We start from the raw sequence: 26,624 nt of genomic DNA on the forward strand, positions 1-26,624 counted from the left end.
CCTCGTACGGCACTAACAAGCATTAATGTACCCATGACCGTGCGTCGACGTTCGAACGAGAAGATCATTGAAAATTTCTCGTTCGTACCAGTTCGAATATGGCAGACTGGCATTGGCAGGTAGCGGTTTCGGAGTGTAGGATTTATCGTGAATGTACAAATTTTAATGCCGGCGAACAAACAATATGAATCGCAACGCCTTTTATTCAAAGTATATGTGCATGGTAGAAATAAGAAAGCCGAAACGAGCGAAATTTCATCGAATTGATCTTTCACACGGGTAAGCGAAACAATGTTCATTCTGATTCGGCCGTGGTTTCTGATTCGTGATCCGCCTGAAGGTATGAACTTACGGAAACGGATCAAACCAAAAGAGACATTTCGATCCGAGTACAAATACATTCGAACCAAGCACGAAAGTACAGAAATATTTACTGAATGCGCTTTTCTTCCTATGAGTACATTATTAGATGAATGCAGTGACGGTTGAACGTAATTTTTTACGTCAATGACGTGACAGTGATGGTAGCAACGGCTCAGGTCGTAATGACGGTTCTAACAGTTCTTAACAATGGGATTATCGAAACCGAATGCATTTTTGTCATCTTTCTCCGAATATAAATAGACGAAGATGACGATGACGCGATGTTGATTTTATGTGCGTATTATTTCGAAAATTTATCGTGCATCATATACACATCTAAATATTTTTCACAATTCGGATGTAATGTAATAAAGCTGGTTTCGTTAATATGTATATATCTGATCTTTCTATTTCTTTTCGGTTTGACATCACGATGTAGTAGACTCCAATATTGTGGATACATCTTGACAAGAATATTCAATGATATAATCGTGCAATTAATTTCCTTTTTTTTTTTATTGAGGGAAAAGAAATATTTGTATAAAAATTGTTTTGGTAGGTACGACTTGACCAAATAAAAGTGGTTGAAATGGATGGAACAAGAGCTACGGAGGTTTTACCTTTGCTCCAAGAACGTCTGGCTATTCTGCCAGGTGGTCGGGATCGCAGGGGTGGACCAGTACTTGTGTTTCCTACTACAGCAAGACGCGAAAGAGCCAAACCTGAAGATTACCGACGTCTTTTGCAATACTTATTGACCATACCCAGCGATGAAGCCAGAGGTTTACGCTTCACTGTCATTGTGGATATGCGTGGTGCTACTTGGGATTCTGTCAAACCCATCCTAAAGGTCACATTCTAATCATTATCTCAACTGCTTGCTCCACTATATTTTTTCTTACATTCAATAATAACTACTTTGATGAAAAGCTTGAATAGATCTTTGATTATAAAATACTGACATTTTCAAATTTTAGGTGTTACATGAACACTTTCATCGATCAATTCATGTTGCTTTCATCATCAAACCTGAAAATTTCTGGCAAAAGCAAAGAACGTCATTGGCTAAACAAAAAAAATATAATTTCGAAGTAAGCAAAGATAAAACTATAAAAGAAATATGTGTTTGAAGAGCAAAATGGTTGAAAACGCTTTCCCTGTTTTAGATAAATACGATAAGTTTAGAAGCTTTGACGAAGGTGATCGATCCATCGCAATTGACCGCGGATTTGGATGGATCGCTACAGTATGATCATGCACAATGGATTGATACGAGACTAGCCGTAGAAGACTTTACGTGGCAGGCGGCTGATCTTCTTGATAGATTGGACGACTTACAGGAAGATCTAAGTCGAAATGATTTTGCGGACGATGTGGCTGGAGCGAAACACGGGATTGATTTGCACAATGAAATGAAGAAAAAGATTATGAAAGTTCCAGTGGAAGAAATTGAAGTTGTCGGTCAGCGATTACTACAACGTTTCGATAATAGTAAGAAACAATTTGTATTGTTCATCACCATTTCTTTTAATTTTAATCCTGACCTTTTCTCATCTATGCATAATAACGGGTAATTCAAATTAATCATTAAGCATGAAACAAACATTTACTGATACATTTTTGTGATAGGTATAGCAGCGAGTAGTGGCGAAGGCGGTAGTATAGAAAGCGGGGCCACTGGTGGCACCGACCCCGATGGACGAGCTCTAGCAGCATTAGTGATTCAACACTTAGAATCTGTGCACGCCGCGCAACAGCATCTTCTACAGTTGTGGCACATTAAAAAGATGAAATTGGATCAGTGCTTTCAACTAAGGCTTTTCGAACAGGATTGTGCAAAAATGTTTGATTGGATTTGTCACAACAGAGAAGGATTTTTGGCGAATTATGTCGAAATTGGTCGTTCTTATCAACTGGCTAAAAATTTGCAGGAGGAGCATAAACATTTCACTATGAGTTCCATGAATGTCTATGTGAATATAAATAAGATTTTAACCATGGCCAGCCGTTTGCTCGAAACTCAACATTATGCTGCCGGACACGTTAGGGCAGTAGCCGGTCGACTAGATCGAGCTTGGAAAGAATTCGCGGCAGGACTTGATGAACGTACCGCGGTCCTCAGTTTGAGCGTTGTATTTCATCATAAGGCAGAGCAATACGTCGATAGCGTCGCAGGATGGAGTCAAGCTTGCGATGCTGGAAACTTACCTAATGAAATACCAATCTTGGAATCTCATATACGGCAACACCAAACTCTTTACGAAGCGATGTGTCAAGCTTACACAGAGGTAATCTTCCCTCGTACGCTTTATGATACGACATCGTTGTCGTCGTCGCCGTCGTCGTCGTCGTCGTCGTCGTCGTCGTCGTCGTTTCATGTAATGTTCCTGTAATGTTCACTTTACATTTCTATATCGTGAGACACAAACGTGTATATAATTTTGGTTCTCGTCGGTTCGCGATAAAGGAATTTAATCTCGAAGAAACAAACAACAAACATGGATTTTTTTCACTTAATTAATCGTAGTTTGGCCTCGCAACTCGTGACTTTGTCTATAACGTGATGTTTAGTAAAAGGCGATCATGTTTGGCAGGTATATGACGCGTATCAGGCACTTTTGAGTGGACTAGGCTCGATGCTGCAAGTTTGTCACGGCTTCAGTTCGACGCACGGTTCGAGCTCGGATACGAGTTTTTGCATCGATTATGTATGAAACGATTAGACATTTTTTTTTCAATAGCTTCTAACGGGTGGTCGTTTGCTTGGTATGCGGGTCTTACAGAAAAGAAAGATACAATAAATATTCAAAGAAATAAGGGATTAGATGGTAAGAGAGAGAGAGAGAGTTAACCCTGCGAATAAAGGGAACGGTTGCATCATGCGATAATTCCGAACACAAATAAAACTTGTCCTTTCTCGTTGCGTGTATTCGTAAACTTTTTTTTCATGAATTGTCCAACTAAAATATGGTTTTAATATTTAACGGAATTCAGTTACGGAACTTAAATTATGGTTTTGGGTAATCCTACTGTTGTTTAGGTGCATAGTACCAGTAAGAAGCTTCTTTATCAACTGGATCATCTCGTGCAAGTCTGTAATCAGCCGCAAGGGATAGACCATACGGCCAGAAAACATGTACGTTTATTGGTGTGCACGAATGTATGCGTACATGCCTGCAAACTAATCTTATTTATTTTGCTTTATGTATTATTCTAGTTCACTTCTCGGTAAATCGTATCAATTATTTATAGATCATTTTGATCGAGAAAATGTATGGTACATGCATGGGTCATGTCTTTATTGATAACGCTACGCTATAGCCGTGTGTGGGTGCGTGCTCATTTAATCTGTGGGTTTTTCTCCCCTCCTTCTCCTCTTTCTTTCATTAAAAAAAGGAAAGTTATATGTAATCATTGTCGTACTAACCGATGTGAAATGTTTCCATAAATTATGTTTAAGCGACGAGTACGCATTGACTAATGTAATCGCTATCATAGTGCATGCCAAGTAATGTTTAGACCGCTTTGACATGAAAAATTTCAATGATCGAATAGATAAAATGATTAATTTGCTCAGAGTCAAGATGGACACGGTATCGATGGACATTCCGGTATGAGCGGAAATCCAGCAGCGGATTATAGCGAGGGTGCATCCCATGTATTGGCGGTAATCCATCAAATCTTGGGTCATCACAGAGCGTTGGAGGCTCGTTGGCATGCTCGGAAAGTCAAACTGCATCAACGACTTGCGTTAAGGTACTTGCATTCCTCATGCATCACTTCTCTTTCTCGTTCGTCTTTTTCGTGTCACTATATATTATTTATTAATTCCGCGTTATCAATTCTTGTACTTCATGTTTTCTAGTAGTTTGATTAGTGATTGATCGTTCGCAGATTATTTCAAGAAGATGTAAAGCAAGTTCTGGATTGGTTAACTAATCATGGCGAAGTTTTTATTAGAAAGAATACAGGCGTGGGTCGGAATCTTCAAAAAGCGAGAGTGTACCAGAAAAGTCATGAACATTTCGAAAATGTAGCTCAGGTATTAACTTGATGATAATATTGTTCACGAGTGGATGTATCGATATAAGTATTAAATAAACGATATTTTCATTTGCTCAGAATACTTATACAAATGCTACTAAACTACTTACTGCTGCTCAAGAATTGGCACACACTGGTGAGTGTGCTGCTGATGAAATATACGCTGTGGCGCAAGAATTAGAAGCTCACGTTAGTAGTTTCGCGGCAAGAGTTGAACAGCGTCGTCGAAGATTAGATTTGGCGGTTGTGTTTTATACACATGAAAAAGAGGTAAAGTATACATAATACGTGTTATTAGCGCCGAAAATATAAAAACGGCTATGTATTTTCAATAGTTAACTGGTTGGGTTGACGAATTGCGACAAGAATTACAACAAGACGAAGTAGCAGAGAATCTGGAAACTGCGGAAAGACTGTTGGAACAATGTGCTCAACACCGAGCCTCCTGCATGGAAGCTTGTGCATCGACTATCGTTCAGGGTGAAGCATTGCTTCGAGAACTTCGAGAATCTACCGATGCTCCTGATACTACGGGCTCTGTGAGTTTTACCTGTGCTCTAGGTTTTTACTTTTCTTCTTTCTCCATTTGTTCTTACCATTTACGAATGAATATGAAATGATATGAATGTGAGTGAGATTTGTTAAAAAGGGCGGAAAAAGCACTCTGGAGGCAACTGTTTTCAGATATCTGCAGTAGAAGCTGCCTTAGACAGGTTAGCGGGTTTAAGGCAGGAATTAGAAGATTTGTGGGCTACAAGAAAATTGAGATTAGAACTATGTCTACGATTGCGCGTGTTCGAGAGAGATGCTTTAGAAGCGAGTGGTCAGTTAGAGATGTGGGCGCAGGAGCTACAAGGTCCACCTCGGGAGGGTTCCCCTGAACAATTGTTGCGTGTGCACAACGATGGTGTTGCTCATATGCAGAATACCGCATTTCAGGTTTTGCAACAAGGTCAAGAACTCGCTCAGGTAAGAAAGGGTTAAGATATACAGATATATTTCCGATACTGAATTACGATAATAGAAACATTAGAAATGCGTTATATTAAATTGTGTTACGGGCCGCTTCCGTTACCTTTACACTTAGGTATTAGAACAAGCAGGAGTTTGCATAATGGCAGACGGGCAACACAGTGCTGCATCTAGAGTTCAAGTGCTTCTCGAATTTTTAAACGAAAGGGAAATGGACGCGGAAGATTTGGCGGAGATGAGAAGAGTTCGTTTAGAACAAGCTTCTCAATTGGTGCAACTACAAACCGATGCTACACATGTAGCTAACTGGATTCGCAATGGAGAAGCTATGTTGTTAGCTTCGTTGAGAGTTCCAGAAAATCTGCAGGATGCTGAGCAGCTTCGTTTAGAACACGAACAGTTCCAAGTTGCTATAGAAAAAACACATACTTCAGCTGTTCAGGTATGTAGTTGTATCCTCTTTATACGTAGCAGTATTGTAATATAAAAATGATCAAATGATCGCGTAACAAAGACAAATGTGTGTACATCACATTACAGGTCAAACACAGAGCAGATGCGTTAGTGAGTGCGAATCACTACGATCCGAAGAGTATAAGAGAAGTGGCAGAGGATGTAACTAAGAGATGGCAACAGCTAGTGACATGTGCAGAGGAGAGACACAAGCTAGTAACTGCTAGCATTAATTTTTACAAGACGGCGGAACAAGTTCGCTCTGTATTAGATAGCCTCGAACGCGAATACAAACGGGACGAAGATTGGTGCGCTTCTGGTGAAAAGGCGACACAAGTGCCAACGCTTGTTGGAAAACATCAAGAACAAAAGGAAGCATTCTTGAAAGCATGCACGTTGGTACGGCGAACCGCGGAAACATTTCTCAAATATACAAACCGCAGTCTTCAGTTTTATAGTTATCAAGCGAACAGCGCTGGCTCAGAGAATAAAGTTAAAAGTTAGTTTCATGTTAACATGTATGATGATGCCTCTAATAAGGTTTTACATGTAAATAATCTTTAAGTCATTTGCACCTTTTAATCTGAAATTTACGACGTTATAGGTATTTTGGAAGAGTTGCTTAGTAAAGAAAATCGTGTGCTGGAATATTGGACGCAGCGTAAGAAACGATTGGATCAGTGTCATCAATATGTTTTATTCGAGCGCAGTGCTAAACAGGCTTTAGAATGGATAAGAGAAACGGGTGAATTGTATTTAGCCACCCATACTAACGTTGGTAAAAATCGTATCGAAAATGAACAATTGTTGCGGGAGCACAATGAATTTAAGGGAGCTGCGAAGGTAGGTTTTGTTCGTTTCTTACATTCTCTTCTCAGATCGACAAACGAAAGCGCTTGAAGGAACAAAAGTTTGTTCTTTATCCTTTTTCTTCCTTCTGATTTATTTTGTTCGTTCGTTTGCTGCGTGATGTGACAGGAAACAAGAGAAAGAGTGAAACTGTTGATCCAGCTTGCTGATAATTTAGTGGAAAAAGGACACGCTCATGCAGCAGCAATTAAACAGTCTGTTGCTGAAGTGGATCAAAGATACAAGGACTTTAGTACGCGTATGGACTGCTATAAAAGTCAAATCGAAGAAGATCTCGGAATTCAATCTGACGATGGCCAAAAAGATCTTTCCATCGATCGCAATTCTGATCCTCTACTCGAAGAGAAGATCAAGGGGAAAGATCTGAAAGAATTAAACGAGGAGAAAAGAAGATCGGCAAGAAGAAAAGAGTATGCTCCTTTTTAATCGAACGATGACAATCATCATGCGTCTTTGTTTTCATCACCCGCAATGTGTTCATAGATTTATAATGGCTGAACTGCTGCAAACAGAGCGGACCTACGTGAAGGATTTGGAAACTTGTATTCGATGTTTTTTGGAAGAAACGCGATGCGGAAAAGGAAACGTTCCATCTGGATTACAAGGACGAGAATCAATAATTTTCAGCAATATGGAAGAAATTCATCAATTTCATAGTAACATATTTCTTCGTGAGCTAGAAAAGTACGAAACTATGCCAGAAGACGTTGGGCATTGTTTCGTGACATGGGTAAGCTATACCTATGTCTTGTATTGTAATTTGGATGTGTTAGATGATTAATTTGCTTCTTTTTTATCGATTAGGCACCTAAATTTGATATGTACGTGACATACTGTAAGAATAAACCGGAAAGTAATCAATTGTTAGTTACTCATGGTGGGACATGGTTTGAAGAATTACAAAGGAAACAGCGAGTTGAACATCCGATCGCTGCGTACCTAATTAAACCGGTACAAAGAATAACAAAGTATCAGTTGTTGCTCAAAGATCTTCAGGTAGGATGATCGGGGGAATATTTTGCTCTTTTCTTTTTATAGTCTCGCTATACCAGTAGTAATAGGTGTATCGTTTGCTAAATGTAAAAATTCATATTGCATATACTCTGCGTATACTTATAAGTGATTGAAACAAGTTCTTTTTTCTTCTTTTTCATATCTTTTATTTTTTCTTCTGTCTGTTGGTCTTTTCTTACATTGTATCTTTGTGCTTACTGTTTTTTCACGATTCAATTTTTCAAATTATGTAGGCTTGTTGCCAAGAAGGACAGGGCGAGATAAAAGATGGGTTAGAAGTAATGTTAAATGTGCCTAAGAAAGCGAACGATGCCTTACATTTGAGCATGCTGGAAGGTTGCGATGTAAGAATAGATACACTAGGCGATGTAGTGCTGCAAGACTCTTTTACAGTGTGGGACCCTAAACAACTGATTAGAAAAGGCAGGGATCGGCACATATTTCTATTTGAATTGTACCTATTGTTTAGCAAAGAGGTGAAAGATTCGGCTGGAAAGGTAGGTAAAAGCAAAATCGATATGGAAAACGATATGGAATACATATATGCCGCGTTGATCGAGCGTAATAAAACAATTCAAGCTGTATCCATCTAGAGTGAACGTAAACGTTTTCTTTTGTCCGGCACGATATAGGTGAAGTACATTTACAAAAGTCGTTTGATGACCTCCGAGCTGGGTGTGACCGAACATATCGAGGGTGATGAATGCAAATTCGCCGTTTGGACAGGTCGGGCACCAACCAGCGATACACGTGTCGTTCTTCGAGCTAATTCGATGGATGCTAAACAACTGTGGGTGAAAAGACTACGCGAGGTCATTCAGGAAACATATTTCAGTTTAAGTATGCCGAAGAGTCCTGCGAAGAAGAGTTCGAGTCAACGTTCTAGCAGAGATCTCGAAGAATGTGCTTCTCTGGACGATAGCGTTGAGAATTTAGATCGAAATTCCCTGGCATCTTTTGGTTCCACCAACACCACAGATTCCGATAAGGTAGGTAGAATCTTTCTTCCTTTTTTTCATTTAGATCTCGCTTTTTCGATGTTCCGTTTCCTTTTTTCATTGTCTTACGAGAATTTGAGCTAATTAGCGATTGCTTTGGAATCAATCCGGGTTTGGCTTGCACGATGATCGTCAAGAGCAAGCAAATACTATACGTATATCTGCTATACGTTAGTCTTTGGGGTTGCCAGTGGTTAGTCGCGGCCGATTGCCTCTGATCATATTTGCGAAACGTTTCGATTTTTAACGTATAAGGTTGAAAAGATGGTTCGATCTATATTTATACTTGTGGACAATTGGCTGTTAAAAGGATAAAGGTAGGATAAACATTTTTCATTCGATTCGATTAAGAGGAGATAATATAAAAAAAGGAGCTTTGCAAGACGCGGAAAGTATTTGATTGCAGTTTGAAACGAATAGGAAAGAAGGAAAACCAGGATCGATTTGGTTGCGATCTCTGAAGGCCGAAGATGAAAGACGGAATAAAGACGGAAGGCATAATGTTCGTGATATCTAGACGTGTTTGTTGAGACAAAGTTTAGATATAAGTGATCATGAGTGGAAAGGAGCGCGAGGATAGATGAGAGCGATAAAAGCGAGAAACGTAAGCGGGGTAGATAGAAGCGATAGCGGTGGATTCGTCGTTGCTGTTTGGTAGTGGGGTAGGGATAGCAGCGAGCAGAGCGAGAGAAGATGGTTGGGTGGGGTTCGAGAATAATCGAAAAGCGAGCAAGCGCGTTGCAGCGAGTGCACGAGAGGGTACGATGGAAGAAAAGTGAGGGAGAGAGGGGAGGGCGGGGAGGGAGTGAGGGGTGAGAAATAGGTAGTAAGGTAAAGGGTGGCGAGGGTAAAGAGGAGGATGAGGATGCGAGGAACGATAGGTAACGGGATCAGTACGGGCGCGACACTTGGGTCGAATGGATCCGTTGGACGGTGAGCGTGGCGGCGAATCGTCGGAGAAAATTTATTCCGACCCGTTTTGAGAATCGGGAAAAATCATTAAAGAGAGCAACATGTCGCTCGTACATTCGATAACACGTTTATTCCCGTTTGTTGCGCTAAACACGGTTATCGCGTTCGTGCACGTGAATTGAACACGAGGCAAACGAACTGTCATGACGTCACCGGCAGGAAAACCTGCAACAATCGTGAAAAAAGCCCGCAGGAAGATCTCGTTACCTTGGTTTCGACAGAGTTCTGTAACTCCACCACATGCAGCCCTCTCTAGGCAGCATACCATCGACACCCCGAGCTCGTTCCAGGCTCGACTTTTGCACCGACAACCCTCCCTCTCCCAGGTACTCGAGTACTCGTTCACCCACATAAACGCGCGCTCGCGTACTACGATTCCCCCTTTAGATTGTACGTAGAACGATCAGGATGTTTGATGTTTCCGTTCGTAGAAACTGCAAATTCACCTGAAAATAATACTTTATCAGAGTAGACTAATAATACGAGGAAATAATAATTACGCACGGAAATAATAACATACCGCGATGTAGGAAAGAACAACGTGCTCTCTTCGATAGAGCAACGTCATGGAGAATGGTTTCTCTCGTAGAACGGTTAACAATCGACAGAAACGAAAATCGTATTCGGTATATTGAAAAAATATCCTTAATTTGCCGATATATATCATTCCGCGTTCGTGGATGGAAAAGATTGAAGTTCGAATTGAAAATGCCGATTAAAAATTTATGGCTGAGAACGTTGATTAATTTTCATAATCCGTCGTTAACAAACGTTTACATGGTCGAAGCGTTCGTTTAAATTTATCCACGGTTTACATTTGCAAGTAGACGATATATAAGGAAACGCGGTCGCAGCTCGTATCCGCATCCACGTCCGCAATCGTATCCGTAGCCACATCCGCAGTCGTTCCTATATCCGCGAATCGAAGAATTTGTCGTTCAAGTTGTTGCATTGTCATTGTCATCGTTTCATTTCCATTTGTCACGTATCGAGAATCGAACTCGTCGATAAATACAATTCGTTAATTAAACCTCGTATCCTCGTATGAAACGTTTTTCCATATTTGCGCCTGCCTCTTTTGTTGACACATTTTCTCCTACGCCTCTCTCCCTCTCCCTTTCTCTCTTTCCCCCCTCCCTACCCTTATCCTGAAATATAGAGAAATTTATTCACTTACTCTGCTTAATCTTTCGGTTATTCGCGTGTTTAATTTGAATCCGCGTACAATCTATACTCATTCTTTGGGATTTTCTTACGCGAAAAGACGTCCGCTGGAAATGTTCGAATCGGGACGCGAATTGCACATCGTTCGATGTCAAATTGAAATTTGATTGTTGCCGAGGTTGCTCGCTACGTTCAAATGGTTCGATTCCGAACGGTTCGGGGTGTAAATGTAAACGGGCGGGCTATGTATACCGGTAAAGCGTTTTTCATCTGGAAAGCGCGAATGAAGGGTATTACGTAATATAACAATAGCACAGCAATACTCGGCATAATCATATCGAAAAATAATCGAATAATCGATAATCGCATAGACATTGACAAATCTGTTGAGGAAATCGATATAATTCGATGGTGGTAACAACGATCGATCAACGTTCGTAATTAGGTAGGTCCTCGGCACGTTGAGAGCATCGAGAGAATTGAAAGAGAATCGGCAAAATTTGGCACGTGGAAAAAGTCTATTTTCGTCGGTGGAATGCGACGCGAAAGCGGACGACCGACCTCTCTGACTGTTTTGACTCTCGGCCTTATAACTATTATAGAACCATCATCACGGTTCATAGTAATGCGTCCGTAACTTGCAGCATCGAGGAATGAGAGAATCCCGACCGCGTTTATCATCTCGAATTTAATCGATTAAATCGAATCGATTGAAAAGTTACGTTTCGTGTAAGAATTTAAACGATCGATCTTAAAATCTACTTGTATCGATATCTTCCCTCTTGCTTCCTTTCGTTCTTTCCGAATTGAGATGCTTACCGTGCAGTTACGTACATATATCACGCGTATTTGTACTGTAAATATACGATAAGTTTTCAAGTAAACTCTATCGAGAGAAATCAATCGGGCGAGAGGAAGTTTGTAAAATGAATCGCACGGTGTGCAGGGTGATGCAAGAGATAAAAGAAAATATGCAGTCTTGATAACTGACGTAAAGAGGAAAAGACGGTCTAGACTGGCGTATTCCAATGCGTCTATCGGTCGCTGTATTTTCGAAAGAAACGGCTGCTGGTACGTGTCTTTATCAAAGTCAGGCTATTTCGATCAAATCGAAATCACCGAAGCTAGAATAATCCATTAAACGGTCCATTGGACCGCAAAGTCAAAGACGATCGGTGCACGCTGTCCTGTCCTGTGTCCATCTATGTGTACTCTACTCCTACCCGCTTCTCCTCTTCGTTCTTCTCTGTCTACTCTTTCTCCTCCTCCTCTCGCCTTCCGTCTCTTTTTTCCTTACGCCCTTGCGTGTTTTCATCTACACGCCTTTTCGTTTTATCACAAGTCGTTCGGATGAGGCCTGCGGGTTAAAAATGATCGTCCCGTTTTAAAAACGCCATCTCTACGTTAATTCGCACGGTTTATATAATAACGCATTACCGATCGATCCACGTACATTCACGTAGAATCTCTTATTATCGAGTATTATTACTGTTGGATCTTTAGACTGGCGTAGCCGAAGTGACCTGGGTTATCGCTGATCATTCCGCCGCGCCTGGATCCAAGGAATTGACGGTAACGAAGGGTCAACAAGTCGAGGTGTTGGAAAACGGAAGCAATATTAGCGGTGTGAATACGTCCGAATGGACCCACGTACGTTTACTGGTTGCCCCGGGACAAGTCGATCCGCCGCCAGAAGGACTGGTTCCTACTAGCGCGCTCAAACAGCCTCCACCGGTTTCCAGTAAAACTTCACCGTCTAGAAAAGTTCCAGGACAGCAGCAGCAACAACAACAACAACAGCAGCAGCAGCAACAACAACAGCAGCAATCTCATTATCATCAACAGCAATCGACCAGTCAAATTCAAACTGCCGCGTCTAGCGGAGGCATCACAACAGTATCGTCTGGCGCTACAGGAATACCGGGATCTTCGTCATCGGTTGTGGGAACGGGCATAGTAGCGAGTGGTGGGTTACCCGCTCAAAATGTGCCACCGAGTTCTATATTGCCAGACGAAACAGGTGAGAGCAATATTTCACTTGGCAATTGCAGAAAAAAATGTATGTAAACCGAAAGATTAGATTCTACCGTTGACTCTAGGTTAAGGAAAGATTAGATTAGATTAGATACGGCGAATACATCGATCGTAGAGATAGATAAAGATCATCAAGTAAGATAGGTTCGAGTATCAAATATGCAGGGTAATGTAGAATGCGGCAAGAAATTGTAAAATAGAAGCGAGGCTAGAGTAAAACGAAATGTATGTTTTCAGTGGTCGATAACATGATAATAGGATGGTACGGTGGGCGGCGCGAGGATGAATTTACGTGCAAGTTTGGATGATAAACGAACGAGTTGAAAGTTTGCGAGGACATTGGTAGCTTACGATCAAAACGGTCTATTGTACGCGTACTCCGAGTCGGTCGTGCCGGATCAATACGATGTACGGGGGATAACTGTGTCCTTGACCGGTTGAATCTTCAACTGACATGCCGATGGAACAAAGTCGATGCGTCGAGCATATTGAACGCACTTTAAATCGATGGTCGCTAACCTTTTATCCTGAAGAGTTGGTCGATTCGATTGCTAAACGATTATCGTCGAATCTGTTGTTTCGAATAGAAGATTTTTATTTGAAACAAATTTACCGTTCGGATCGAGTTGGCCGATCTTTGCGAACGTTTAAAATACGATACGTTTGATCATGTCAACAGTTTTGTAAGCGGCGTTGCTTTGCTCTGCTTGGCGTTCCTTTTATTAAAAGATTTCTATTAAATCGCGTTGAAAATCTTCTTTTCGTGGTACATATCGTCGTCGACTGATAGTTCTTGCATTGGCGATTTATTTTACTTTTGTTCATGTTTCCTTTTACAGAAAATATTATCGTCGGCACTGCTGCTGCGGCTGCTGCGGCAAACGATGGAAGTGGTGCTGCGAACACGAATTCTCCAGGCAATAAAAGACGTGGCTTTAGCGGGTAAGCAGAGACAACCAGGTGTAATAACGATCGAATGTCGAATCGATGACGATGACGATAACGTTGTCTCGCGAACGATAAACAAGAAGCTCGATTGTTTTTCTCCTTTTTCCTTCTTCTTATTCTATAGGAGAAAGTGGCTACCTCCACCGTTGCGTAAACTTAGCCAAGGTAAAGTGGAGAAATCCCCACCGACTACGACACCAACAGCGACAGCAACAACAGCGACGACGTCGACCGCGATTTCGATCGTGCAAACGTCTTGCGAACGATCCTCTTTGAAAAAGAACGTCTCGGAGAAACGATTTAGATTGCCGAGTGGTGCTGAACAGTCCCGACCTTTGAGAAGCGCTTCTGTTTCCATCTCTGCGTTAACAACCGCAACCGCGTCTATGCGCGTGTCTACCTCCGTGTCGGAGGCGGATCTTGACACGGAACTCGAGGCAGGACTCGAAGGAGCAGAAGAGGAGGAAGGAGAAACCGAGCAATCTGAACCTGAGTTGGAAGAGGATACGATGCCGGAACCCGACGACACCGAGGCTTTAACGTATTCCGAGCAAAATGGGGCGGACGATGCCGAGGATGAATTGGAACTTCCACCGCCGATGAAACCAATCACCGAACCGATACTCGTGGCAACAGCTAACGGTTCATCGGAATCTGCAATTGCAACAGAAAGCTGCGGAAAATCTCGAGCAAGTTTCATCTTCTTTCTTACCGCTCCTAATATTTTTCCGCTCATTTCATTTCTCTTCTTTCTCCCTGGCTTTCGATCTTGCTCGTTCTTATTCTCTTCCCTTCGGTCTCTTCTTAGTTTTTAATCTAGAACCTTCTTCCGCCCATTGTAACTCGATTTATTTTACCTGGTCCCAACGTTTGACCGCGAATGTGATGAATACAAATGAATCGTACGTGAGGAAATTTTAACGTTCCATTCTTTGCATCAATGAAACCGTTTTAATATACCTAGTGTGCCTCTATGCGGGTGAACCTTCCGTTCCGTACGTTTTTCTTACGATTAAAGAACGATATACGAATAAGTAAGCACGATAAAGTTTAAGTTGAATTTCAAAATGTTAAGTTTCCGTGATATAATGGATGCGAATATAAATTAAATATACTATTTGTAGGCAACGACTTTAAATTGAATTGCTTTTAATTGTACGTAGACGTCTGAGAGGTCGGCAAAAATTCTTGACGGTGCTACGACGGCCGATTTAGCTGAGATCGAACAGATCGTGAAAGAAAGGATGGTAAGTTCGTTAAATTAAAAAATTAAGGGTCATTGTTTTTTGTGATTTACCACGCCTCTTGTTGCTGACGGTTCCTTCGTCTTTTTCATACTACATCGAACGTGAAAATAGGAACAACATACGGAAAATCAAGAAAGACAAAGCCTGATGCGGACACCCAGTGGTAAAAGTTCGAACGTTGGTATCGGTGGGGACGACGATTATGACGAAGGTACTCTGTCAACTGCGATAACTATCGCTGCTACTACGATTGCGGCACCGACAACAGCAACGTCAACAACAATGACAACAGTGGCGACGATGGTAACGACGATGGCGACGACAACCACCACCACCACAACGACCACAACGAGTAGCCCTGTTCACGGGACTCTGGAAGAGTGCGATGTGGAAAGTGCAGTGCTAGCGAAACGACAATTCGTTATTCGAGAATTGGTGGAAACGGAAAAAGATTATGTAAATGATCTAAAACAAATAGTCGAAGGGTACATGTCGTTGATGCGAGATCCAGAATCCGAAGTTCCATTGCCGGACGATTTGCGTGGTGGAAAAGATAAGATGGTTTTCGGCAATATAGAAGCAATCTACGAGTGGCATAGAGAGTAAGCCTCGTTTCTACTTTCTTCTCTTTTTATCGTACTCAGTACGGCGTGTTTAAACGCCAGATGCAAATGAGATTGGATTCATTTGTTCGTTTATACAGTTTCTTCCTGAAGGCGTTGGAACGCTGTTTGGAACGTCCGGAAGAGCTCGGACCGCTGTTTAAGCGATACGAAAGAAAATTACATATGTACGTTGTTTATTGTCAAAACAAACCAGTCTCCGAATATATCGTTTCCGAATATATAGATACCTATTTCGAGGTAAGTTGTCGTACTATAAAAACGTCTCTAATTTTCATGCGCTTTCAATTCTTTATTATTGCCGAGTATTATCGCGTCTAGGACTTGAGACAAAAGCTCGGACATCGGTTACAATTGTGCGATCTTTTAATCAAGCCGGTTCAAAGGATCACAAAGTATCAACTTCTTCTTCGAGAAGCACTAAGACTTACCGAACGAACTCAAAGAATGTCAGAGATTGAAGGGCTTACAGCTGCGGTTCATGTAATGCGCATTATTCCAAAAGCGGCCAATGACATGATGGATGTTGCGAGACTTCAAGGTTTTGACGTAAGTTAAATTTTATCCCGCTGCAAGATGTAGCTCGATCCGTATCCATATATTTATATTTTCCCCTTTCACCGTACAATTTCTCGTATCTCTCGTATCTTTTGAACTGCTTATTTATTTTATCCAACTGTCACAGGGAAAGATCACAGCGCAAGGAAAGTTACTGTTGCACGGACCGCTTTTAGTATCAGAATTTTCCTCGAATTTACCGAGTAAGGAAAAAGAATGGCAAGTCTTCCTCTTCGAGCAAAATATTATTTTTAGCGAGGCTGTCGGCAAAAAGACACAGTTCACGAATCCCGTCTACATTTACAAAGCTCATATCCAGGTAAAGCAACGATATCGTGAAATTTATTTAACATTTTCTCCACAAGTTCTTCTTCTCTTGCCAACATACACGATACACCAGACGATAAACCACTTTCTTACAAATATTTTCAGATAAACGAATTATAGTTTACTTCAGTTAAGTTATTAGATTGTGAAATCGGTAAATTCCAAGGAAATACAAATACCGCCGATTGATTAAATTAAACGAAGAAAAGATAGGATTGAAACAAGATATACACGTGCGTGTACATCCCGTACGATATTTGTAATTTATCTATATAGACGCGATACTCACCAAATACTTGTCGAAGAATTAACAAAAACGGATAGAAATAGTAATTTCTTGTATTTTCACCTTCTCGGCTATCTTCTCGTCTCGTGAAAAGAGAAGAAACTTGAACGACTAGTATATTATCGTAATCTCTTAGAACACTTGACAGTCGATGATTAACAGTTAACGTGGTTAAGAGAAGAAAGAAAAAAAAAAAGAAAAGAGAGCAGGACTTCTCATACATGGAATAGGCTTAAACTGCAAAGATAAATATTTTGCTTTTACACACAGGTGAATAAACTGTGCTTACAAAATCCTTACGACGACCCGGAAAAGTTCATAATTCGCTCGACGGATCCTCGAAAACCTGGCCTTGCATTTTCTTGTAGCGCAGCAGAAGAAAATGGGCCGCGGAAGCAGGAGTGGGTAGATACGATCACTGCCATCCTGCAGACCCAACGTGACTTTCTTAAGGCGATACAGTCGCCGATTGCCTACCAAAAGGAACTTACCAAAGATCCATTGTAAGCGTCTCTTTATCTAACACAATGTCTCTTTACATTGACACTCTTTCAACGCTCGACCCGTGAAGATTCGTTCCGAAATATTTTTGTATATTTTATATAAAAAGAGATACAGAAGCGCTGTATATGCTAGAGAACCGTAGTCGTCTCCTAAACCGAAATTCGTTTGAATCTCTGTTTTCCTTTCGTTCTGCCCCTATTTTACCTCACAATATGTTCTTTAAGCACACACAATTTATGTATACACTACTTTTTCACCATATTGCGACGTGCTTCCTCTTGTTTGCCTTAACATTGCAGTTCAGGAATCTACCTCGCTATTGCTGCTGAGTAGCTTTATCGCGAGAGCGTCTCCTACTATATTCTATAATAATTACCTACCTCCTTTGGAGTAGTTTTTAACGTTCCTAGAACTGCGTTTGCCATGGTTCATTGGAACATAACGCTATACAATGCAATATAATATGATACAGTACGTTAGTACATGATACGATATTATCCGGTACAGTACGGTACGATACGGCACACTACGGTACGATATGGCACACTACGGTACGATACGATATGATACAATACGGCACAATACGATACAATACCATACGATACGATACGATACGATACGATACGATACGGTACGATACTATACGATACGATACGATACGATACGATACGATACGATACGATACGATACGATACGATACGGTACGATACTATACGATACGATACGATACGATAAGGTACGGTACGATACGATACGATCTACTAAATCTTCTCTTATTTCTCGGCTATGTTTGCACATCTGTGCAGGTGAGGGTAGGTATAACAAAATGTATTCACTCACATCGGTTACATCCTCGTCACTACTCCTTGGTGTCCTGCTGTTTGAAGAAGAATAACAGTAAAGTGGAAAGGCGTGTTTGTTGCATGCTTCTGTTTATGTGAGTTACGTCCTGCCGCGTAACTGCATGTATGTATTTTGCGTAAACGCGAAGGCGCACGCGTCTCTGTGGGTGTGTGTATGCGTGCGTGTTACGTGTAAGAGAGAAAGAGAGAAAGATGAAGAGTGCGCGTTGAAAGGGAAAAAAGAAAGAGGAGGGGTGGGGGCGAGACAGATTCAATTATAAGAGTTGGATAAATACGAAAAATTGTCGAATAAAAGGCAAAATTGATGAAACAACGAACAAACACAGCTATGTACAATGTCTTTTTGGTCTTTCGTATTTCTTCGTTTTGTCGTTTATGGGAGCACGTTTGGTGGGTTTCATTGGTTTCCACATACAGAAAGAAGATAGTTACATGCGCGTATCTGTATGTAACTGTACGCGAATAATCTCGCGTATGTAAAATAATAACGATAAAGATCAAACGCAATAAACAAAAACACATGACAGCGAGCATGTACAACATGCTGACTCACCCCCACCAAAAGCTATATATTACTTATTAACAACGTAACTCTGCAAGTGTATAATAATTTTAATAATGTTTATAAGTGCAAGATTGAACGAACGCGGGGGATAGTATGCTGTACATAAATGTGCATTCACGAAGGACGACATAAAGTAAAACTAATGACTTGAAAAACGTAAACATTTTGTTTAGAATAAATTGTACATTGGTCAACATTCTAATTGTGATGCATCCTTTTCCCACGCCTATTTTAACATTACTTACTATCGTCGTTTGACTAACAGCTTGTTTTGTCTTATCATTTCCCATGAGCACAGGGTACTGCAGCATCGATATCTTACGCCTGACTAAAATCTCAAATCGTTTTATACTTGATGTTGAACGAATACGACATTTTAAACGACGGATTTTCTTGCTTTGAAAAGAATGGAAAAGATACAGAAAAGAAACTACGTACTGCTACAAGGTAGCCAAGTATAGCGAAGTATTCTAACAATATTACGATATCGAGTTTCTCGCGCAATCGATCTGTCCGAGTGTTGATTCGAGTTATGATACCTCCTCGTTCGAGTTATAATAACTCGACGTAAGAAAAATGCGTAGATATTTCGATGGATGCAGTACCGTGTTTGAATTTTATTTATAATTTGCTGACGTACAGTCGTGGCGTGAGTCCGGATTCTCCGTGTCGAGGAAGTGTACTTTCAACGATTTCATCAACAATACCGAACATGTCTAAAACAAACGAGGAACGGAGAAATGAAATGGCCGGTGCCGCTGGTAGTACCATCTCTGCTACTTCGAAAACATTAGCTACAGCCGCGGCTGTAGCAGCAACAGCTACAGGAACGGGAACAGGAACGGCAACAACATCGGTGTTACACCGACCTCGTACCGGAGCTACGGATCAGGATTCCTCGCAAACGCAGTCAAGCCCTAGCAAAAGCAGACTGAATTTTCTCGAGGGATTTAGAAGCACCCTTCGACCTCGATCGCCTGTTCGCAACAATTCTATTCCGGTGAGCAACAATATCGAAATTACTACTACTTATTAACTAAATACATACATACATACTATATACAATTCTATTTGCCTCTATTCGTAATTAGAACTCTTGCAATTGCAGCAAAAGGATTCTTCTTTCTCTTCCTCTTGATGCCTGTTGCTATTCGCTCTCTGTCGTATAATTTTTCGTTGGTACGGTAATAACTTTTATTTCTTTCCACTGTTCCCATCGATTGTGAAACGAATAACGCAAACAATGAAATACATCGTTTCTCATTGATAAGTTGTACGTCTTCCCAACGTACGATATTACTGCACTCACTGTATACTCTACAGGCTTTAACAATTTGTTACTCTTATTTGGGAAACCAGTATTATCTTGTACATATTTTACACCAAATGAAACGTTCTCAAACATTTTGAATCTGTAGTTTGTTTGTTGCTTCTTGCATCATTACTGCCTTCCCTTCCATATTACGTATTATTCTTATCGTCGTCGTCCTCGTGGTCGTAGCGTCGCCACCGCCGCGATTGTAATCAGCGCAGTGATCATCGATGAATTCGTTGTAGTCGTTACCGAGGTCGCCATCGTTGTCCATCTTCACCTTGCTCTATGCTCGTATAGATACATAGCATATAATCAACTAATCTAGTGATAGTATTTTAAACGATAGTTTTGTGCGTTGATATTCTATCGCTAAACGCTATAGTTTCTTGCAATTTTATCACGATATACCTGTTTAATTGGTTATATATGTTGTAGCTATCAAGAGTTTATTAAACGTATTGGGTCGGTATCTCTCGGTATCGCCGTATTTAGTCAGATTGCTTGCTCTTTAACTTGAAGGTGTATGTATTGTAGTATATAACGTCGAGTGAAATATTTATATATTACTGGAGTAATATAGTAAGAGTAAATGAAGCGGTTGGTTCGGTTTAAGTCAGAAGAACGTTGAAGGAAGATAGTGGTTAAGGAAGAAGGAGAATGAGGAGGTGGATTTCGAAGGGAGTGGAAATGGGCGGTGAGAGATGGGTGGCGCGTGGTCAAAGGTGCATGATCGGGAAGTGGGACAAGGGAAAAGATTCGGCAAGTTAATCCGCAGATTCCGTAGATCGTTCCAGGAAGCAGAGTAAGATTAACCGCAGATTGGGGGAAATTACACGCTGGAGAAGAATTGGAGATCTTCCGTGTGGACGGTCCAGGGCTGATCGTCTCCCCGGTAATCGGGATGAAAAAGGAGGAATTCTGGATTCCGGCGAGTCTCGTTCCGAATTCATCCATCAGCCGCGCATGGTCTTTTCGTCCGCGAAGAATCGATTCGGCGGAGGGTTCGGGAGAGAGCGTCCGTCTTCCGCAAGATATACACGCGGAAGAGAACGGTCCTCCCGCGATCTTGACTATTCCGTGTTCGATCAGGGCGACGGCCGGTGGCGTGGCTCGGCTCGTGCTGGAAGCTCGTCGCGTGGAACGTGCGCTCGTCCGTTGGAGAAAGGAGGGGCAACGATGTGACATCATCGAGGGAACCGATCGATATCGACTTTTCCGAACGAACGATTCCCTTTGTCTCGAAATTGCTCCTTGCCTTCCCTCTGATTCCGGGATTTACCACTGTCTCGTCGAACATGAAACGGGTTCCTGTTCAGCGAAAATTCCCCTTCGTATCATAGGTACGTTCTATCGTTATTATATCGTGCTACTCTATTTTGTTATTATGTCGTGGATCGCGTTTTACGCTTTCTTTACCTTCTTTTTTTTTCAGGAATCGATGCGACCAACGCTTGGTGCGACACGATCGAGTACAATCGATCCAACGGATTCACGATGAACGAGACAACCTCGTCGATCGTTGCGTTACCCAATTCGAAGAAAAAATTGACCAACGATATGGAAATTGAACAGTTTACTAACAAATATATCGAATTGGAAGAATTAGGAACCGGTAGATTCGCAAGAGTGTGCTGTGCGAGGGAAAAAGGATTCGATCGAGAAGTAGCGTTAAAACAAATATCTCGATCGAAGCAGCCACTCTCGCTAACGCGTGCCGAATATGATCTTCTCAGAAGTATACGTCACGATAATATTGTTCGAGCGTTTGCGCTCTTCGAGGATACACCTCAACCGGATATCGATACTATCGTTTTGGAGCTGTCAGTATTTATCCATTTCGCTTCTTTTTTTTTTCTTTTTTAGTTCTTCTCTTTTCCTGCATTTACCTCATTCGAATCATCATCTGATTATTACAATTACTTGCCATAGTGATTCTCTTTTACTTTATCAGGGTCAGAGGGTCGACATTGTTCGCGTATCTTGGCGAACAAGTTGAGTACACGGAATCGACTGTCGCAAAATACACCGGTCAATTGTTGTCAGCGTTACAGTGGCTACATTCGCGTAAACAAGCTCACTTGGACTTAAAACCGGAAAATATTTTGGTTGATAGCGAAACTGGTATCGTAAAATTGATAGATTTCGGTGAAGCCATCAGAGCGGTACCGCTGGACCAAGTAGTCCCTCCTCCCGTTGATTTGGAATTTGCAGCTCCGGAATCGGTTCTCGGTAAACCAACGGGATCCTACACGGACATGTGGGCTGCCGGCGTTTTTCTATACGTATTATTAAGGTAAATGCGTGATGTTTTATCAGTTAAAATGTTAAAAAGTCCTCTTCTGAAATCTGTTCCATACTTACAGCGGGCTTTCACCTTTCTTGGACGATTCCATCGAGGAAACTACCGCAAACATACTTAAATGTGATTTTTGTTTTCCCGACGAATATTTCAACGAGATATCGACCGACGTGAAAAACCTTCTTGAAACATTGCTGCGTTTACATGGAGAAGACAGAGCAACCGCTCAATTAATTTTATCATCGCCTTGGTTTAAGGTAACCGTGGATTATAGCAAATTCTTTATCTTTCACTCATCTTTTTACTTGTATTACCAAGTTATTTTTGCTGAAACCGTAAACGTAGACTAACGGCATCTATCACTGACCGTTTTTTCAATTATCGAATAACAATAATCATCAAATTAAATAGAAATTAAATAGCTTGAGATTGCGCGACGCTATTCGATTTCATACTCGTGATGGTGCACTGCACCGCACCGCACCGCACTACACCACACCATTAGCAGCAACGTTAGCTTGATAACTAATTATGTCATACGTATTTCTATTCTACCATATATCTGCTCGTAATTTCTTCCAAAAGATTAAATTGCGCCTCGATTTTTGTTTCAGATATCGATTGGCGCGACCATCCCTTCCTCTCGAATGGTTGCGTTTATCGAGCGCCGTGCTCATCGCTCAAAATCTCATCAGGATCGGAATAGCAGTTTTTATTCTTGACTCCTTGTCAGTATCGTTTGCAAAAGACATATTTATTGCTGAATAACGTTAAAAGCTATCAGCCGAATTTGGCCAATTGTAAATAATAAACAACACTTGCGATTCGCTGTTGCATTCGCACGCCTATCGGCAATCTCATCTGTTGTGTGTCTATGCACGTTCTGTATTATTTACATACATATATATTTACGCGTATATTAAATCTATACAAGCGCGCACGCACGCGCGCACGCATACACACACACACACTCCCCTCCCTCTCTTTACCTTTCGAATGAAATAAAAGAGATGTATTTTTTACATTACATTATGTAAACATATTACAATGTGTTGCGTTATATAAAGCGTACGTCGTGACCTCTTGCGTAAAAAATCATTTACTTCTATCGATACGTTTCTTTATAGATACCAGTCATATATTCGTTATCACGAATGTGTGACCCACTGTCATATTAATGCTCTGTATCCTCCGACTTTTGTACTTTTTTTATGTGATTTATTCAATATGACAGTTAAATGAAAGAAACGATCGAATTGGCCGATTACTTTAAATGTTTAGCCACGTTACATTGATCCAATTAAAATATACATATTCCTTGCTTTAGTTAATAGGGAGTTAAGTTGAAGATTCGACGTAACACGAATGCGCACAATGTGAAATATTTTAGTAGAGCGATTAATTTAGTATTCTTTAATTTTCCTTCATATCTTCGAAAATCACATTGTGCCGACCGATAATAATGGATCGAAATAATGAATCTTCTCTATCGTTGAGATGTTACTTTGCAATAAAGAAACCGTTTATTTTATCATGGTGATATTCTTAGTCGCTTGCAATGATCTAGTACATGTTGTTCGTATTCGTCCAAAGAAGAAAAGGATTTGTTGTCGCAGAGAAGACACGTCGCGTCCTTCCTATTCATCGAATGACGACGCATTCGATGAACACTGAGTTCCATTGCATCGTGCATTTGCTCGTTGCAATCGGGACAAATCACCATCGCCGATTTTTCGCCATCAGTTGGCTGCATTTCCTCCTCGACTGCATCAGTCTTAAGTGTATCGCTCGAAATAATCGCACTACTGCTATATTTTTCATCTGGATTCGACATGGAAATTTCGCCGACGATATCTTTCGAAGATATAACGGAAGAAGAGTATTCGGATTGTGGTTCTTGCTTTACTGTGGCTTCCACAGATGATACCAATTCATTCTCAATTTTCTGCGAATTATCGAGATCCGAGTGAAACGGTATGAGCGAACTTTCCGAATGAGTTTTCACATGATCGATTAGCTCTTGTTTCGATGAAAATATTAACTCGCACGAATAGCACGAGTAATCGGTTGTATCATGCGATTCACATTTTTTAATATGATCTCTCAGTATTCTTTTCTCAAGAAATTCTTGGTGGCAATGTTCGCAGCGATATCTTCGATCTCCATGATGTAAACTACGGTGTTTTGACAATGACGATTCATTTTCATAGCAAATTAAGCAATCTATACACATATATCCTGACAATTGAGAATGATCGGTCAATAAATGTGTTTGTAACTGAAGTCTAAGTTTAAATGATTCGCCGCAAAATTCGCAACGTATTTTTTGAACCTCCTCCATTGTCGATTTGTCCTCATTAGATTGCGCCTTCTGTTCCGCCTCCGTCTTCTCCGCTTCTGCCTCCGCCTCTACCTCCATTTTTATGTCCATCTCAATCTCTTCCTTGATCACAATTTCAGTTTCCGTCTTCATTTCCACTTTCGACGGTTTCGATGTTGCCTCCGCTTGTAATTCAGTCATTTCCGATTCAATTACCTGTTCCTCTGTTTTTTTCTTTTGCGTTTTTTCCTTCAACTTTGTCTCCGTTTCTTGTCTAGAAGTGACCTGCTGGTATCTTTGATCGTTCATTACTTTTAACACATCCGACCAATCTAACTCTTCGTCCATATGGCATGTATCGGTGAGCAAAGAAAATACGGTATCACCTTGTCTTTCTTCATCGAGCATCATACTCTGAGATTCGCTCCTCAACACGGTGGTTTCGTTTACTCTGCTCTCGTACGTCTTATTATCATTCACAGTACTTGGGACTGAGATTGGTATATGACCGGATCTTTGCCTTGCCCTCGCTCTGGCTGCATAGCCCCTAGTGCGAGGTCTACCTCGACCACGTCTAAAGATACCACGAGTAATTTTTGGAGCACGATCTTGCTGTTGTTGCTGTTCCTCCTCTTTCTCTTTCTCTTTTTCCTTTTCCTTTTGTTCATTTCTCATATGTTTACTGATTGAATACAAAGGCTTTCTGGGTGCACTACTCGGTCGTGTATTTGGAAACACATGACGCAATGTATTGTCTGCTACGTAAATCTGTTGAAAAAACTTGAACGATTGTTCCAACTTGTCGACACATTCGTTGCACATTTTTGTGGGTAAAGCATCTTCATCGTCGATTTCTATCAAAAGCTTCAATTTCGATAGGAGGCTCATGTCTGTGCTCTTTCCCGTCATCATGCTTACAAGGTTCTGTTTCTTGGTCGCGCACGTTCTACACCACTGATCCACTTCAAGTTCGGAAGGAACATTTTTCTCTGTATGCTGATCCGTTGCTACTTCCTCCATAGAACTTTCTTGATTGTTTAATTGAATTTTCTGAAATTTCATAGAGTTCTATAGAGTAATAAAGTATAGGGCATATATAATTGGGGAATCATTTATCCATAATAAAATCACATCAATTTATAAATATTAATTTACGTTCTAACGTTGTGTCTTTGTGATCTTCCATTCCAACAATTATTAATATCTGCTACCAATAACAATAGTAATAGAAACAATAACAATAATCTCAGGAAAAGTAGTTTGTAATAATAATATTAATATTACATGTACACTTGAACTTTAAAGATTGCAATAGAAGAAAATACCTACCCGTCGTGTTTTCGAATTCCTCAATGTCCTCGAAACAGTACTCCAATGCGGAGAAGGGACTGCATTTTCCTTTAGAGTGCCTTTACTAAGATAGCAATCCTCCGTAAAGTGATTATTGCAAATGAAAAATCTCATAGACCGTAAAACATCAAGATCACTTCCAATTAGGTCCACGTGACCACTGTTGATCAACCACCTCACACAGAGACCGGTATCACAAACGGGAAGTTCATGAAGTATTTGCTGCTTTTCCCGTGTGTCGACACAATCGATGTATCTGCATTTGGTTACTTCCTCCATTACTCGTGATCTCAAACAACTTGTCAAATAATAAGAAAAAGAACGAACAGTTTCTTATATTCGCTCTTATATTAGTAGCCTTTCGCTCAAAAAAAAGTTGAAAAGCTTTATATATTTAAGACAGGTTAGGCATAATTAAGGCGCGAAAAGCAAAGCTACTGAACGTGCCTGCCATCTCTCGATATCTATTAATACCATTATAGATGGTGTACGTCAGGTTTATCTTTCATCTGTATATGATCCGTATTATAGATGA

General features: G+C 40.8%; 2 protein-coding genes across 11 annotated transcripts; one reads left to right on the plus strand and one right to left on the minus strand.

The window, feature by feature from the left end:
• Positions 1 to 113: 113 nt before the first annotated feature.
• Positions 114 to 23,461, plus strand: LOC122569666 (triple functional domain protein). 10 transcript variants are annotated; one of them, XM_043731046.1, is made up of 34 exons: positions 114 to 279; positions 923 to 1,213; positions 1,341 to 1,454; positions 1,530 to 1,854; positions 1,993 to 2,651; positions 2,958 to 3,071; positions 3,941 to 4,119; positions 4,258 to 4,405; positions 4,486 to 4,677; positions 4,743 to 4,946; positions 5,092 to 5,376; positions 5,495 to 5,821; positions 5,920 to 6,331; positions 6,437 to 6,675; positions 6,811 to 7,112; positions 7,186 to 7,432; positions 7,507 to 7,698; positions 7,950 to 8,213; positions 8,349 to 8,705; positions 12,354 to 12,870; positions 13,724 to 13,826; positions 13,957 to 14,521; positions 14,996 to 15,079; positions 15,191 to 15,681; positions 15,783 to 15,942; positions 16,024 to 16,251; positions 16,388 to 16,579; positions 17,144 to 17,376; positions 19,448 to 19,805; positions 20,905 to 21,460; positions 21,553 to 21,940; positions 22,072 to 22,413; positions 22,484 to 22,676; positions 23,034 to 23,461. In XM_043731046.1, the coding sequence occupies exons 2-34, from the start codon at positions 953 to 955 to the stop codon at positions 23,139 to 23,141; spliced, it is 9,339 nt and encodes a 3,112-aa protein (XP_043586981.1). In that variant the 5' UTR covers positions 114 to 279; positions 923 to 952; the 3' UTR covers positions 23,142 to 23,461. The 10 variants fall into 10 exon arrangements, with proteins under 10 accessions (XP_043586981.1, XP_043586983.1, XP_043586984.1 ...); XM_043731048.1 differs by lacking the exon at positions 2,958 to 3,071 and adding an exon at positions 3,404 to 3,499; XM_043731047.1 differs by lacking the exon at positions 114 to 279 and adding an exon at positions 508 to 657.
• On the minus strand, positions 23,153 to 26,518 carry LOC122569668 (zinc finger and SCAN domain-containing protein 12-like). The gene is made up of 2 exons (XM_043731061.1): positions 26,069 to 26,518; positions 23,153 to 25,789 (listed from the first exon to the last, which is right to left on the minus strand). The coding sequence occupies exons 1-2, from the start codon at positions 26,366 to 26,368 to the stop codon at positions 23,951 to 23,953; spliced, it is 2,139 nt and encodes a 712-aa protein (XP_043586996.1). The 5' UTR covers positions 26,369 to 26,518; the 3' UTR covers positions 23,153 to 23,950.
• Between the last annotated feature and the right edge of the window lie 106 nt (positions 26,519 to 26,624).

This window comes from Bombus pyrosoma, linkage group LG7 (assembly GCF_014825855.1).
Source record: "Bombus pyrosoma isolate SC7728 linkage group LG7, ASM1482585v1, whole genome shotgun sequence".
Classification (NCBI taxonomy): Eukaryota; Metazoa; Arthropoda; class Insecta; order Hymenoptera; family Apidae; genus Bombus; species Bombus pyrosoma.

Bases quoted from the DNA above. Each gene is read 5' to 3' on its own strand.
- LOC122569666 (XM_043731046.1), top strand. From the start codon at position 953: ATGGATGGAACAAGAGCTACGGAGGTTTTACCTTTGCTCCAAGAACGT. The intron at 1,855-1,992 runs GTAAGAAACAAT...TTTTTGTGATAG, and splicing joins ACTACAACGTTTCGATAATA to GTATAGCAGCGAGTAGTGGC. The intron at 6,676-6,810 runs GTAGGTTTTGTT...GTGATGTGACAG, and splicing joins AATTTAAGGGAGCTGCGAAG to GAAACAAGAGAAAGAGTGAA.
- LOC122569668 (XM_043731061.1), bottom strand. From the start codon at position 26,368: ATGGAGGAAGTAACCAAATGCAGATACATCGATTGTGTCGACACACGG. The intron at 25,790-26,068 runs GTAGGTATTTTC...ATGAAATTTCAG, and splicing joins GGAATTCGAAAACACGACGG to AAAATTCAATTAAACAATCA.